General features: G+C 39.2%; 1 protein-coding gene across 2 annotated transcripts in view; it reads left to right on the top strand.

The window, feature by feature from the left end:
• Positions 1-15,143, top strand: part of TFRC (transferrin receptor) — a 30,127-nt gene extending 14,984 nt beyond the window's left edge. For both annotated transcript variants that reach the window (XM_036747900.1, XM_036747899.1), the window contains exons 8-19: positions 297-395; positions 847-986; positions 1,688-1,842; positions 2,558-2,677; positions 5,191-5,276; positions 5,415-5,478; positions 6,038-6,105; positions 7,267-7,325; positions 7,550-7,631; positions 10,623-10,844; positions 11,179-11,319; positions 12,212-15,143. In XM_036747900.1, coding sequence (XP_036603795.1) covers positions 297-395; positions 847-986; positions 1,688-1,842; positions 2,558-2,677; positions 5,191-5,276; positions 5,415-5,478; positions 6,038-6,105; positions 7,267-7,325; positions 7,550-7,631; positions 10,623-10,844; positions 11,179-11,319; positions 12,212-12,454 — 1,479 coding nt within the window. In that variant the 3' untranslated portion in view covers positions 12,455-15,143. The remainder of the gene's footprint in view (positions 1-296; positions 396-846; positions 987-1,687; positions 1,843-2,557; positions 2,678-5,190; positions 5,277-5,414; positions 5,479-6,037; positions 6,106-7,266; positions 7,326-7,549; positions 7,632-10,622; positions 10,845-11,178; positions 11,320-12,211) is intronic.
• The last annotated feature ends 720 nt before the right edge of the window (positions 15,144-15,863 follow it).

The raw sequence follows: 15,863 nt of genomic DNA on the forward strand, positions 1-15,863 counted from the left end.
AATTTCTTGAGGGTAGGGACTGTCTTTTGCCGCTTTGTATCCCTAGCCCTTTTTTCTTAGACACATCTAGGAATGGGGTTCTTACCACTTTTAACAATTCTTTATATTGAGCTGAATTTCTGCCTTCTGCTTTTGCTGGTGCCAGTTCTGTCCGATTCAGGAAATCATAATCATTTTAGTTGGAAGTCTAAATCCTATATCATTGTAGAAACATAAAACTAAACATTTTAATCCCGTAAAATTCAGCCCCATTTAGACTAATGTGCCAAAACTTAAATATTATAATTTCTCTCCAGGTTGCAAATGCCCAAGAGTATAAAGCAGTTGGTGTCTTGATATACCTTGCCCGTTCTGACTTTGATATCGTTGAGGCAGATATTGTACCTTTTGGACATGTAAGTTTTTTTTTCTCTCCCTGTCTGGATGAATATGTTCCAGAAATTGTTGGATTTGGTCTATATCAAAGGAAAGGAGCAGTGTATATGGCATCTTTCTGAAATAGTTAGTCTTTATAGATCAGAAGATGAGATGAATTTTGAGAGATCTAGCTCTGATTTTTGTGAATTAGTTGATAATTCTGTAAAATAGGTTTTCTTAGTGTCATCTTGGCAGCTTTGTGATTTTTACAAAGTTGTCCATAAACCTCTGAAAAGATCAGGCATATTCTATCCGTCATGTGTACTAATCAAGGATTCCTGATTTCCCAAATCCTTCAAGTTCCTAGATATTGCTAAGTCATTTGTCTGTCATCTAGGACTGGGGTCTAATTAGATATGCCTGATCATAGAGTACAGATAAAAACTAGTCCATTAACTCTTGAAATAATAGTGTATCTTGTTTTAACAGGCCCATCTAGGAACAGGTGATCCCTTTACACCTGGATTCCCTTCCTTCAATCACACTCAGTTCCCACCATCACAGTCATCAGGATTACCTAATATTCCTGTCCAAACAATTTCCAGAGCTCTTGCATCGAAACTCTTCAGGTAAGAAGTTGTCTTTGTGTAAGGTATAGTTTTGGAGACTTGGGATTGACTCCCAAGAGAGTCAATGTATGTAGTGTAAATGTATGTAGATTTGGGGAACAGGAAAACTAAGGGTTTTGATGAAAGATGGGCTTGGTCTACTTCAAAATGGCTTTTGTTAAGCCATTCAGTCTTGTAGTAAGTGGAAAGAGTGTTGGGTTGGAAACCAGCTCTACTATTTACTACCCTGGGAAGATCTTTTTCTCATTTGTGAAATCTCAGGACAACTTCTAAGGTCCTTTTGGCTCTAAATCCATGATATTTCTGTTTCAGGGTGAAGCTTATACTTAAATAAAAGCCGAATGTCTTTTTGTGACCGGTTGTCAGGCCAGATCTTTACCCTCTATAGGCTTTTTAAACGACTAAATGTAGAATTTTTCTTTTTTATGCCTGTTAAATTCTATCATCTATTGTTCTGGGTCTCTTTCCTAACTTTGTCTATACTATATTCAAGAATTTCTTTGTTAGGCAAATAGTGAGGCAAAGACAATAGTGAAAAAGCATGTATGTAGATAAGTAAGTAAGAGTTTGAAGAGGGAAGAGAGCAGTGCCAAGAAGTGGCTCTTGTTCTCTAAGGTCTGACATTGTTATCAAACACTATGACTGATGGTTATTTGGCAGAAAGGAGGGGCTAGCAGTTCATCTTTATGCTTCCATTTCAGTGAAATGCATGGAGAGGCCTGTCCTGAAGCCTGGACTGGAGATCGTGACTGTAAAATAAGCTCAAACGTGAATGTGAGACTGACTGTCAACAATGTACTAGAAGAAAGAAAACTTCTCAACATTTTTGGCGTTGTCAAAGGCATTGATGAACCAGGTAAGACTTTCTTTGGTGTTTTCTCCTTATAAATATATTTATATTATTAGTTTTCCCTGATGAACTTCTGGCCTGTGTAGGCCGCTGCTGGCAGTTTCCATGTTGGCTCCTACAGCTTGAGTTTATGATTTTTAATAGGGAGAATTCAGTAACATTCTAGGGAGCTTGGATATGTTGAGTTTAAACATTGAATTCCAATTCATTATTTGACATCATGGTTTCCAGTGTGTAGGAGCTAGAGAGAGAGCTGCTTCTGAACCTGTTAGTAAATTAGCAAGTGAAAAGAAATACTAACAGGTAGGTACCTATATGCTTCCTGCTATACGGATGGTAGACATTAAAATACTTAGCCTTTGACTGCTTGCCAAGTCTTGACTTTTATAGACTAAAGTTACTTGAGCTGGTGGTCCACAAGAGGTATGTCTTGTCCATATATTTGGGGCTGTGTTAGGGAGGAGCCTACTCTTTACCTGAGTCATAATATCATAAGTGTAGGACTACAAGGCCAGCACCCCAATTTGCTCTCTTTTCTCCTAAAGTATGTACTCCCAACTTGTGATGAAAAGCAGAGTGGTACTTTACAGGTCTCTCCCCAAAAGCCTCTTTTGTTTTCAAGATCTTTCACTTCTTCACAGATTGAAACTTCTGTTCAACCCATACAAACGGTATGACAACTGAATTAGACATAAATTCAATATGATCTTTCTATTTGCAGATCGCTATATTGTGGTAGGGGCTCAGAGGGATGCGTGGGGCCCTGGAGCTGCCAAATCTCTTGTTGGGACCTCTCTTCTATTGGAGATTGCTCGTGCATATTCTGACTTGGTGTCTAAAGGTAAAATTACTTCAGGACTAACTGTGACTTTGAATTATAGTTGTGCATTTTAATTATAACATGGAACTCAGCATTCCAAGAACTATGGAATGTTTGGCTGAATCTTGGCTAGTATCCCATCTTCCTTTTTGAAATTGGAAACTCTTAGGAAATCTGTTTCTGTAGATGGAACTATGAGGATTTCTAGTGAATTTTCTTTTTCAGTGCTTTTGTTGATCAACTAGCTATGGAGGAACTTGTGTTTAATGTTCAGCCAGTAAGCATTATGTTAGTGGTACAGTTCCTCTAAAGGAGACAGCATGCAAACTACATACATTAAAGATAAATACAGTGTAGATGGGAGATCTCAGAGATCCCTCAGAGATCAGATCTCTGAGATCTCTCAGAGAAGGGAAAGGCCTCTTGTAGATTATCTACAAGATTATCTTTCTCACTTGAAAGAGAAAATTGGGAGGATATAAGGCCAGATTACGAAAGGCATTTTAGGCCAAATAAAAGAAAAGGTTAGAGAAGCCACTGTGTTTGAGTACAGGGGTGTGCATGTAGCATGGCCTGACTTGTGTTTGAGTGAGATCACTTGGGCTATACCAGAAAGCTGTTACAGTAGTTCAGGTATGATGTAGGCCTGTACCAGTGAGTTAAGTGGAGTTAAGACGACATATTCAAGAGATTGTGAAGATAGAATCTTTGTCCAGGATGACACTGGAGTTGGGAACTTGGCTGACCTGGAGGTGACGTTTTTATCGATAATCAGAAAACGGGAGGAAAGATAATGTTTTAGACAGTCTGAGTTTGGGATTTCCAGTTCATCCATTTCCCAGGACTTCCAGTTCAACATGTCTAAAAGGCAGTTGGTGGTATGAGAGTAGAGGTGAGGAGAGTGGTCAGTGCTTCAGCCACATTGAAATGGTAATTCAATCCACTGAAATTATCTGTATAAACAATATATGTGTAAAGGGAGAAGAGAAGAAGCCCAGGGCATAGTCATGGGGTGAGGTGACCTGGAGGAAGAACCAGCAAAGACACAGTAGTCAGGAGACTCAAGTATACTGGAGAAGAGGATGAGCAACGGCACCAAAGTCTTGACCAAAGAGGTCATGAGAGTTGGCAATTCAGAGATTATTGCCAGGTTCAATGGAATGAGGCATATCTCCTTGGTACCAATCTAATGTTTAGATTTGGAAGCTAGGCTACAGAGGGATTAGAAGAGTGAGAAAGGAAGGAGATGCAACAGTTATAGAGAGCTTTGCTTTCTCAAGGAGTTTAGCCATCAGTAGCTAGCAGGGGTGGATGGATCAAATGAGAGTTAGATGGGGCAGACTGGGCATGCTTGTAGAAGAAACAACCAGTAGAGGAGGGAATGGAAGAAAGATATGCAGTCCTGCTGGAGATGGGATCAAAAGTGTGTGTAGAAGATTTGTTTTTGGTAAAAGAGGAGCAGGAGAAGGTAGAGATAATGCAGGAAGATAACTGCCTGATTTCAGATGAGAAGAGGGTGCTCTTGGCAAAATGGCCTCAAATTTTTTTCTTGGTGAAGTAGAAGGTGTGAGATTCTTAGCTGAGCCGTGAAAGTGCTTGCTATTGACTGGCTGATAACTGGCTATGGAGGAAGTTATTTTTTAGCTGCCTATTTAGAGGGTGAAAAAAAATGGTTAAAAGGTTCGGTGAGCCTTTTGGTCATAGAACGGATAAGGATAGGGTCATGGCAAAATGATTTTTATTCGGCGTAGGACATTCAGGTACATTAGCAGAAGCTTCTGTCTTCAGTTAAGACCTACCCCTAGAATTTGTTTAAGCACTGGAGTTTCACCACAGGGAGCTAAGGGACCTTCCGTTCCCTCTCTCTAATAGCCTGTCCACCAAGACTACCTTAATAGCCAGAAACTGGACCTTCCCACCAGGTGCTTGACCCAGCTGGTATCTCTGGCCCCATTTCATTCTGGTCCTTGGACTCACTTGAGTGCCATCTGCCTTTACGTTTCTTTCCAAGATCCTTGACAATGACAGAACCAGTACCCCAAGTATCTGCAAAGAACCGAAACCTCTTATGTGTACAGTCTCTCTAATGAGCTCCTCAAGGGCAAGGAGAGTCTCGCTTTCAGTTGAACTACCTGCTAGCATGACACCTAGAGTTCATTATCTAATTGGACAGTGGTATTACTGGCAGACTTTACTTGCCTGGTTTACAGCGTCTTAATTTACACCCTCACTCTAAAGTTTTTTAAACTAAATTTTTAAGGAAAAGTGAAACTTAGGAATACCCTTTTCTCAGGCAATCAGATTAAAATTTGTTGAAATGACTAATCTTGTTCTTGAAGAAAAGATAACATACTTCTTGGTAGAGGATTCTGGGTATTTGTACGCTGTCCAGCTTGGTCAGTTTTGCTTAATGGCTCTCTCCTATATACCCCTCCTAAAGTATAGAATTCATTGGAGGGAGGCAGTCTGTTAGGGAACAACTAAGGTCTAATACAAAAAGAATCAACAAAACTTAAATTTTATTTTGTCTTAAGGTGGGTATAAACCCAGAAGAAGCGTTGTCTTTGCCAGCTGGAGTGGTGGAGAATTTGGATCTATTGGTGCCACAGAATGGCTAGAGGTATGCTGTTTTTACTGAATTTTCCAATCAAGAGTTCTTAATTAAATGGTACTGGTTAACATGGACATGGTAATGATATTTAACAGAAATACCAACTTTTGAGTCACAATATTTTGCTTGTATTCTCTCCTTGTTTAGGGTTACCTTTCCACATTGCATCTAAAGGCTGTCACTTACATCAATCTGGACGCTGCTGTTGTTGGTAAGCTTATGTTCTGCAGATTTCCAGGGGTTGCAGTATGAAGCTGACCTCGGAAGCTTTATGTATAGAAATGGCACCAACAGCTCTAAATTGTCCATTTTCACATTTTCTCTAACTTTGAGTAGCATTTAAGCCTAGAGCTGTCGCCTTAAGGGTTTTGCTGAGCAACAGGGAAATTAACATTTGATCACTAAATTGCTCAAGTTATTATTCCGTATAAAACAAATATTCTTGGGCTTCTGGCTTATGTTCTGTTACGTTGTACTATATATACTTGCTAAGGAAAAGATGTTCCTTTGACTTCTGAAAGTGTTCAATACGGTTTCTCATAGGTCAGAGTTTTAGCATAGTCTTTAATAAAACTGATGAAAACCACTACTGAACACTTTTTTTTCCTGTTCTGTCATTTTTTTCCTGTTTTTCTAAATGACTTATTAGGTTTTTTGAGTTAGGTTATGAGGCTTTTTAAAAATCACATTAAAATTGAATCTAGAACACCATCAAAATTAGTATGTCAAAAGTTACTGTGAAAGATAAGTATTGCTGACTGACTCTACAGGTTCAAGTAACTTCAGAGTCTCTGCCAGTCCATTGTTGTACACGCTCATCGAGAGAATCATGAAAGAGGTGAGTCCTGCAGTTGGTTGAATTGGTTTTTATAGTGTGTTAATTGGGATATTTAGGGACTGATTTTATCAATACAGGGAACTACCAGGTGAGGAATTTCCATCTGTCAGTGTAATGCCTGTCTTGGCAATGAATACTTCCAGCAGTTGCCTAGAGCACCGTGAGGTGGTGACTTTACCCAAATTTAGCCATAATGCACGTAATAGTAAACTGCATTCCTGTATCATCTGCATTTACAAATAGGACTAACTTTTCACTTAAGATTCCCTTACCTGCTAATCAGTGAATGTGGGAATCCCCACCATATACTGCGTACTGTAGGGCTCATCAGATCGTGTCTGGTTGACCAACATTTATTTGAAAAAAAAACGAGTACTGAACAAGTTAGACAAGGGCCTTTATGGGTTGGCTTAGTTCAGGGTTTCACAAAAGTGGAGAAGTAAGACTAGCATTAGTGGTAGGAGGTTCCAATGCAAAAAAAAAAGCATGCAGATAAGAAATGAACATATGTAGAGGAACTAATTCAGATGAAACAAAGTACACGCTAGAATAGCCAAATAACCATACCAGCTAGATTGTATGGTTACATTGTTTAGAACTCTAGTTCCTTTGCCCAGTTAAAAAGTAAGGAACCACTGTGGGCTGTGAAGTGAAATGCCATACTAGATTTCCTGGAATAGATTGGAGAATAACAAATATAAATAAGGTTATATTTTAGGATTGAATAAATACATGGTGTTGACACCATGGTTTAGTGTGCAAGATTCCATTAATTGCAAAATGAACTAAGCTTATCAAGAGGTGGGTGGGGTGCTACTAGCATAACTTTGGTCCAAGCAAGTTTTTCATGTTGGTCTCTTTGTGTCCAGGGGAGTAAATAACTCTTGTTGTAAAGAGATCAGTAATTCCTTGGAAAAGAAACAACTTGTGGGCATAACTAGAATTAAAATTTTTTACATTAATAAATAAGTGGACCTTGTTAAAAGGGTATTACTGAAATGAAAAATTGAATAATTTACATCTTTTTATACTCTTCAGTCTTGGTTAAAAATCTTCTAAGCCTTGATTAAAAGATGTTTCTAAAATTAACTGAATTTTGCCCCAGCTCGGGCAGCTTTCAATTGAAGTTGATGCCAGTTTAGTTTTTCTTCTTTTACGCAGGTAAACCATCCAGTTACAGGACGGCCTCTCTTCAGAGACACTAACTGGATCAGTGAGGTGTAAGTTTGCTACTTGAGTGAAGAAACAGTGGCCCACCGGCCTAATCGTATCAGCTGAAGGCTCTATACTTAGCTCTGTATTAAAATATTGTGGTTGAAAAACACCTTTTTTAAAAATGGGCTACTTCAGTATTTAATTTCACTAAAACTTTTTAGAGGGAGATGCTTGCTATAGAGGTATTATTCTTAGTAGTCATAATGGCTAACACTTGGTTGCCTTACAGGGAACCACTTTCAATGGAAAATGCTGCTTACCCTTTCCTTGCCTATTCTGGAATCCCATCAATTTCATTCCGTTTTTGTGAGGTAAGGTTTGTTTGAGTGTTCCTTTAAAAACAAACCAAAACAACTTGGACCGTTATTATAGTCATTTACATTAGTTTTTGTTATTATAGTTATAATTAATATAGTCATTCATAATACATTTAGTGTATTGTTCCACTAATCTACTTTTACATTAATTAGCCAGTGCCAGATTTTTGATACAGTTTAAGGTCTCCAGCTGAATCTCCTTTTTTCCCCCACAGTACATTCTCAACAAATGCTTATGTTGACTGGTTAGTATAGTTGATAAAATTGGCATCTTGACTGATACTGGTTGGTCATCATTTACATGGTTACTTTTCTGACTAGGAAATACTTTTATTCAGATTTGATAGACTTGGGTAGAAAAGACTAGGAACAACTTTTGAAACTAGAGAGGGGGGAAATTTTATGAAAGGAAATAGGAAAGCTGATGTTCTTGGGAAGGAGAGAGAAAAGTAAATTCATGACTTACAATTTATAGTGGCCAAGGTTGCTTCTAGAAAAGGGATTTTTTTAGAAGTGCCTTCCTTTCTTTGCAGTACTGATAATGGGTGAGACATGCCTGATGCATTGACTGGTTTTGCTGAACTGGGGGCCAGGAATGGGGAGAGTTGTCAGGAGGTGAGAAGATACAAAGCTAGAAAATCTTTCAAAGTCTGAGGCAAAAAGTAATGGAAAAAATCTAGAGTAATGGAAAGGCAGCAACATTGAAGCGGCTGATCTAGCCACCCAGTAGATAAACGTTAGGCAAAATGTTGGTAACGGTCTTAATGTGGACAGTTGGGGGTATGGTGACTAAACTCTAAATCAACAGAGTATTAAATTTAAGCCCTAAGAGAGAATAGTCCCTTGGTGGGGGTGAGGGCCGGAAGATCGGGGCCTTCCCTGGCACGGTAACCCAGAGAGGAGGTGTTCACTGAAGATCATCTGCCAGTTCAGTCTCAAGATGGTCATTTCATTGCCAGGGCTCCCTTGATCCATCACGCTAGCCTGACATGTTGGCACAGGTGACGTCCTGAGGCTTTCCTGTGCTTCAAGTGAGCTTGCCTTGTACGGGTTCTGTCCTCCCCCACCTGGAAGTTCCTGGAGGCTCCACCCATAGGAGTCCTGGCATTTCTCCCTTACACGGCCTTGTATTTTGAGCTCTCTTCCCCAGTCTGCCCTTCCCTCACTACACTCCAAAGGAATTTTTCCCAGGTGCCTGAAATCCTAGTTGGAACTTGGGATTTGGGTGAATGGAATAGAGACATGTTTACAGAGCTGAGAAGGAGAAACTGAAGTGAAGTCACTGGAAAGAATATGAGCAGGTGCTGAACTTTCCTTAGGAGTTCAAGTGTCCATTCATCTGTAAAATATGTCTCCAGTGACCTTTGAATAATAAGTAGAAGAAAAATCTGGGGAGAGATTTCAGGGATCTAATGCTTTCTAAAAATATTTTGAAAACTATACTTCAACACCATTGGTTTCTTAGTAATGTTGTGTATATACATTTAAAAATCATTCTCACATGGGGAGGGGTCTGTGACAAAAAGAGGCTTAGAACCCTCGCTTTAGGAGTGAGATTGGGCAGTGGCGGCGTGTTGGTCAGGGGACACCCAGCTTTATCAAAGCTAGGAACAAGAATGCCCACATGGGAGGAAGGGAGGAAAGGTTCTGGACGTTGTATAAAGAGGTGGGGGTCAAAGTAAGTAGAACCGATGCTTACTTAGTGTCTAAGTGAAAGCAGCAAGAAGGAGGGTGAAGCAAAGGAGTGGCAGTCATAGGGAAGAACTCTTGCAGTAGTAGGTGCTGCAGTGGGTCAACAGACCGATTAAGCTGCCAATTTAATATATTTAATATTATGACAATGTCATTTCTGTGCTCAGGAAGCTTCAGTAGCTTTAGCATTAAATAGAAATTCCTCTATCCTTCACAATCTGGATGCAGTTTTATTTTCAGTTCTGAATTCTCTACCTCCCTCCTCCCCCTTTCTCACCTATTGAGGAGGCGAGAAAAAATGTATAGACAAGAAAAACAAGTTTCCACATTGACCATGTCCAAAAAAGGGAAGTAGGTTCGGTCCATCAGCACTCCATCTGGAGATGGAGAGTATGTTTTATCACAAGTCCTTTGGCCTTGAGGTGGGTCATCAGTTACTAGGTCTTTTAGTGTTGAATGTTTCTTGCAGAGTTGCTGTTGTGGGATAAAAATGACCTGGTTCTGTTCTGTATCAGTTTCTACAGTTTTTCTGAAGCCATCCCCTTCATCATTTATCATATTCATATACCACAACTTGTTCAGCCATTCCCCAGTTTGATGGGCATCCCCTCAGTTTCCAGTTCTTTGCCACCACAAAAAGAGCTGCTATAAATATTGTGCACATGGGTCCTTTGCCTCCTTTGATCCCTGGTGTATTGACTTAATTGCGATATGGCTATTAGACTTGCCTCGCTGTTTCCTGGGCACAATGGCCCATCTCCTGTCTCCATGCCTTGGCATAGGCTGTCTTACAGGCATGGAGTGCTGGGCTTCATGGGATCCCTTATTTCCTTCAGAGCCCCTCTCAGGTGCCTCTTCTCCCATTATGACCTATCCTGGTTCCTTTGCTTCTAGGCCCTCCCCATCATTTACTCTGTGTGCATTTAACTGTATTGGTGTTTCCCTTTCTAGTAGAAGAATAGCCTTGAGGTCTTGGACCTTTTTCCCTTTCTGTTTCCATCAACTGGCACATCTTACTTCCATGATGTAGCTAGTTGAGGTCAGGAGCTTTCATTTTTGCCACATAGGTAAACACTTAGTAAAATGACCCAGTCACGCTCCCTCCCCCCTTAGAACTATTATTGTTATTATAATATTATAGTTACACAAATAATTATAATTATTTTTAGTTATTATGTTCCCTTAGAACTATTATATATTCTAAATTATTTATTTCTCTCAGAAACAAAACCTGAATTCAAGGTTCCTGAAACTCTTTTTCCAATACCAATCAGATTTTGTTTGTTTTTTTAGGATAAACCTTACAAATATTTGGGCACCAAACTGGATACTTACGATAAACTGGCAAAAGATGTTTCTCCACTGGGAAACCTGATGTACGCAGCTGCAGAAGTGGTTGTCCAAATGGTGATCAGGCTTACCCGAGACCATGAGTTGTACCTAGATTATGAAAGGTACAATGAAGAGTTATTCAGTTTTGTCAAGAAGCTTTTGGTGTACAAGTCAGAGTTAAAGGTTTGTACTATATAGGTTTTGGTTTTCAGAATCCTTGTATTTTTATATCTTCTTGGGAAGTTTGAGTGTGCCAAAAGGAGAAATATTTAAGTACTACTGTACTTGGCTTTGTGTTCCTTAAATCCCTAGGAGAAATCCAGTATTTAATTCAATAAAGGTTCTCTTCTCTATTAGATTTGCTGTATGAAAGGTAGAGAACTTGACTGAAATGAATACTTAAATTTGTGGAGAAATACTTTGTCTAGGAATGGGAGGACTCATTAAGTCTTTGGTAGTTGACTTTGAACAGAATGCTTTGCTACTTAGGCTGTAAACTTTGTGTTGTCTGTTTCAGAGCCTGAATCTGAATTATGAGTGGATGTTCTCTGCTCGTGGGGACTTTAGCAGGGCTACCCATGACCTCACAAATGACCTCTACCGATCAGACACTACCAATAGGCTTGTTAATAGAGAAATCAATGATCGTATCATGAAAGTAAGTAATTTCCCCTTGGTAAAAACATTGCATTTACAGAATGAAGAAAATCCAAGAATCCTGAACTAGAGGGGATCTGGGAGCTAGGCATTGAACTTAGAGACTGGTAGGAAATGTAGGTGCAGAACTCCATATTGAATTGTAGGTAAAATAGGATTTTACTTACCATCACAGCAGGTGATGACTCTTGTTAAGAGTGGCTTTATTTGTCTTTATGTAAGTAGGTTCACTGCATTAGAAATTCTTAAAATTTCAACAAATTTATAAAGCCTTAAAAGATTTAAAATTTCTGTAAATGTAACCTTTAATTTAGAGCCGCACCTGAACTTGGGCCACCAGGTATATTGACTGCCTGATACATGATAACTGCCTAGGGCTAAGGACTTCATCCTGTAGACTTCATGCCTGCTTCCACTTCAGCTTTTTGACCCGTTGTATATTGTGTCTTTGCAACTCTGGCACGAGATTAACAGACCTTTTTGTGGTCATCTCTGAGATCAAATCTAAAATGAAAGTTGCTAGTCAATAGCTTCATAATTTATGATTATAATTTCATAATTATAGCAATTTTTGTTTTAGTTATTGTTATATTGCTTGATAGTGTTTTTGGAGATTGTAGCAGATATTTTTTAAGCTTTGGAGCAAGAATCTAAATTTTTTTAAAAAAGATTTTGTGTTTCACCTCCTTTTTGGATAGTAAAGCATAATGAGTTTCCATCTAGGCTACGTCTAAAATTGTTTCCTTCCATCTTGAGTCTGTTCCCTTTCTTGTCAGGAGATGAGTAGCATCAGTTCTTTCAGAATTCCTGCCTTTCAAAAGTTTTGTTTTTTAGAAGTGGTTACCAGATTGGTGTACTTTAATAGAAATTAATTAATTTTTTTGATCTTTTAGGTGGAATACAGCCTCCTTTCTCCCTATGTCTCTCCAAGGGAAACTCCTTTTCGTCATATCTTCTGGGGATCCGGCTCTCATACTCTCTCAGCTTTGTTAGACCATTTGAAACTTTTGAAGAAGAGAGACAGTAACTTCAATGAAACACTGTTCAGAAACCAGTTAGCCCTTGCTACCTGGACAGTTCAGGGGGCTGCAAATTCACTGGCTGGTAACATTTGGGACATAGACAATGAATTTTAGATGAAATTCCCACAACTCATCTGAGAACAGTAAGGCAGTGTAGTCCTCAAAAGTCATTACTGGTCTTATCCAATATTTTCAGCAGGACTATAAAAGTTAAAAAGCTTTGTTAAAAAAAATTAAATCCTGCCTAGCAATTAGTACAAGGTAGGTACTTGTACTTAGTGCCGGGCAAATGTTTTGCACCCTGGCCAAACTGAACTCAGTCTCTTGAAAAATTGTTAAGACTTTTCCTTCTAGTTCATCTGTAGGCTCCAACTAAGGTTATTCGCAGTGTTAACTGCCTCCCAGCTGATCCCCTTCACACAACCAAAAGCAGTTGGGGGAACCACAGATCCAATAATGGCCCTAATCCAACAACTGTTACCCTGAACATGGGAAGAAAGGTGCCTACTAAGGACCTTGAATGTCCACTTTAATGTGTTATCTCTTGCTGTTGATCGAGGGATAAGGTTATGAGATGTATTAGTTCTCTTCCCTCTGAAACAGAGCCAGTCAGGGAGAAGACTAGGACTCCCTTGCCAGGAATGGCTAAGATAGAGGTGATTCACCTGAATAAATTGTATTTGGTGATTATCACAGAAGCGTAACCCTGGTATACCCTAGAATTCTTCATTAATAGAGGAGACTAGAAGCCAAAGAACTTTTTTTGATAACTTTTTTCTGCTCTCTCTCCTACCTGTCCCCCTTCCCCAAGAAGAAAATTGGCTTTAGTGACTTTTCCGTGCAGTCCTCTGAACTATGTCAGATTGATATGGACTATTGAAAAGATATCACTCTTGCTCAGTTTGTCAACTCTAAACTATATATTTGCCAAATTTTGGCCAAGAAGTTAACCTCATGGGAAAGCTTTCGATTATTTGGCACTGAGATATATTTATTTGTCTTTATTTATCAGTGACAGAGTTCACTATAAATGGTGTTTCATTTTTTTATAGAAGATAATTATCGGAAGCAGTGCCTTCCATAATTATGACAGTTATACTGTCGTTTTTTTGAATTAAAAGCAGCATCTGCTAATAAAACTGGACAGATACTAGAAGTTTTGCATTTGATTTGTGTGCTGCCACTGGACAGGTCTTGACTCTAAAATTTAAACTGACCACAACTTTTTGAGTAAATGAGATAAAGTCAAATTCTTGGAGATACCCTATTGTTGAACAGAACATGTCAGGATTGGAACATTTTAGTAAAATTGGCTTATTTCTCACATGTATTTAGCACAAAGATAATGAGGTTGATGACATAAACCCAATTCTATTAAAAAGATTTCAGCAGTGAAGGCATGCCTGCATTGCCTCAGAATTTCAGTGCAAAACTTCCAGTACCTCTTTTACAAATCTAGCTTACATTATCGGAAGCAGTGTCTTCCATAATGAGTAAAGAACAAGGTAGTTTTTGCCTACCACAGTGTTTATATCGGAGACAGTGATCTCCATATGTTACACTAAGGGTGTACGTAATTATCGGGGACAGTGTTTCCCATAATTTTCTTCATGCAATGACATCTTCAAAGCCTGAAGATCGTTAGTATCTAACATGTATTTTCAGCATCTTTTTATTCTCCCCTTTTTAGTTGCAGAAGCATACCTTGTAGTCAACATTGTCTAGTAAATAGTCAGCCATTGCTAAAAACTGTTTCAGGTTTTTGTGGGTTCCCCCCCATTTAATATGGGTATTTTCCTTATACTTGTGGTTTCTCCAAATTTTCCGTTAGACTAGTATGTCAGGGCCTACTTTTAACAATGAATGAATGTGCTTACTTTCCACCTGTTTGCATTTCTTGTGAACTGGTCCTAATGAAAGTTAGAACCGACTTGGGTTTGTCTTTTTTGAGTTGGGATTTTTTAAACCGGAAAGGGGGTGGAGTGGGAGAAGGTTTACGGGGGTCTCTGAACATGTTTATTTGCTTAATAGAATGGTGGCCATTGTAGATGCAAAGAAATCTGGAGGCATATGTGGTTATGGGGGCTTTACTCTTTAGCAAATGCCCATTCTAGCCATTGGCTCCTTGGAGGTCATCCAAAATCATCACACACCCAGACAATGGCAGGTCCATTAAGGTGTCTTCAAGTGAGATTGTAGATTCAGGAACTTGAATTTGTGCCTGTCTGAATTCTTGTGCAATCTGATCTTAGCCTCACCAATGATCTAGGGGGGGTAATTCAGTATTTCATAATAGCCACTTATGTGAAAGAGGCAACATAGTTGGGCCCAGTGCTTCTGGACTAAACTTACAGCCTTTAATATGTCCTGTTCTTCTTTAGAACCAAGAGCATGTATGTCTTAGTAGTACACAGGTTTGAGGAAGGGGTAATGCTTTTCCTCTGCTTCAAATTGTTCTTGATTAATTGGCCCAAGACATGTATCCCTGGGAGTTCAGGGATGTTCAGAAAAGTCGTAAAAAAGTCCATCAGTTGAGGCTTAAGGTCAAAGAAGGGACATCTTGTGCTCGTGGTTCTTTGTTTTGGTGTTGGGTGACATTTGTCTAGTACTTGCATGCATCTCACTGTGCGTATTTCATCAATGTTTAGCCGCTAAAACTTTCACCAGGTTAAAAATGATTGTATTAGACACTCAGCTGTGTTTTTGGTGCATAGATTACTGCTGTTACTAGTCACTAGCCGGTATGTGAAATATCGTAGAGGTTTCTTGTTACTTGACTAAATAAAATGCCCAAAGACATTAATTTTTGTGACTGCTATATTCATTTTTGAGGCTTTTACTTTTTAAGATTGGGTATTGGGAATAAATGAAGGAAGATGCTGTTTGCATCCGGAGAACTGAAATATTTGTGTCATATTGGAAGAAGGGGAGAGGGAGGGAGAAGAAAAAATGTTGCATGACAACAAGTTGTACATAAGTGTATTAGTCAGGCAATAAACACAACATTGAAGACAATTGTGAATATACCTGTGTAATTCTGTATCTCAAAGTAAGAGAGACTCCATATAGAGGGCAGAAGAGTAAAACATTTATTCAGACACCAGAGAACCAGATGCCATAACCAATAAGTCCAACCCATCCAAGCAGCAGCCGACTCCCCCATGACAGCAGGGAACTTAAGACAGTGTCACAGCAGGGAGCCTCACCACCCATTAGCATTCCACCCTCTTGCTGGGGTCTAGCCACTAACACACCAAGTGGCCCTTTCCCTCAGCTCAAACTGCTCTCTGCATTTCCTGTGATACACTTACGTTTGCCCCTTGCAAGCTCCTACCACCTGTGACTTAGGCTTCCTGTGATGTAAGCAGGTTACATGGCCTATTAATGGGTGGGAAAGATCTTCAAATCTAAACTGTCACTACAATAATGGATTGTGGTTTTTCTGTTCCACTTTGTTAGAGAAATGCTCGTTTTATTTCCTAAGTTTAAAATTTAAAAATGTTTAGCTTTTTTGCTTTTTTTA

Source organism: Trichosurus vulpecula, chromosome 2 (genome assembly GCF_011100635.1).
Source record: "Trichosurus vulpecula isolate mTriVul1 chromosome 2, mTriVul1.pri, whole genome shotgun sequence".
Taxonomy (NCBI): Eukaryota; Metazoa; Chordata; class Mammalia; order Diprotodontia; family Phalangeridae; genus Trichosurus; species Trichosurus vulpecula.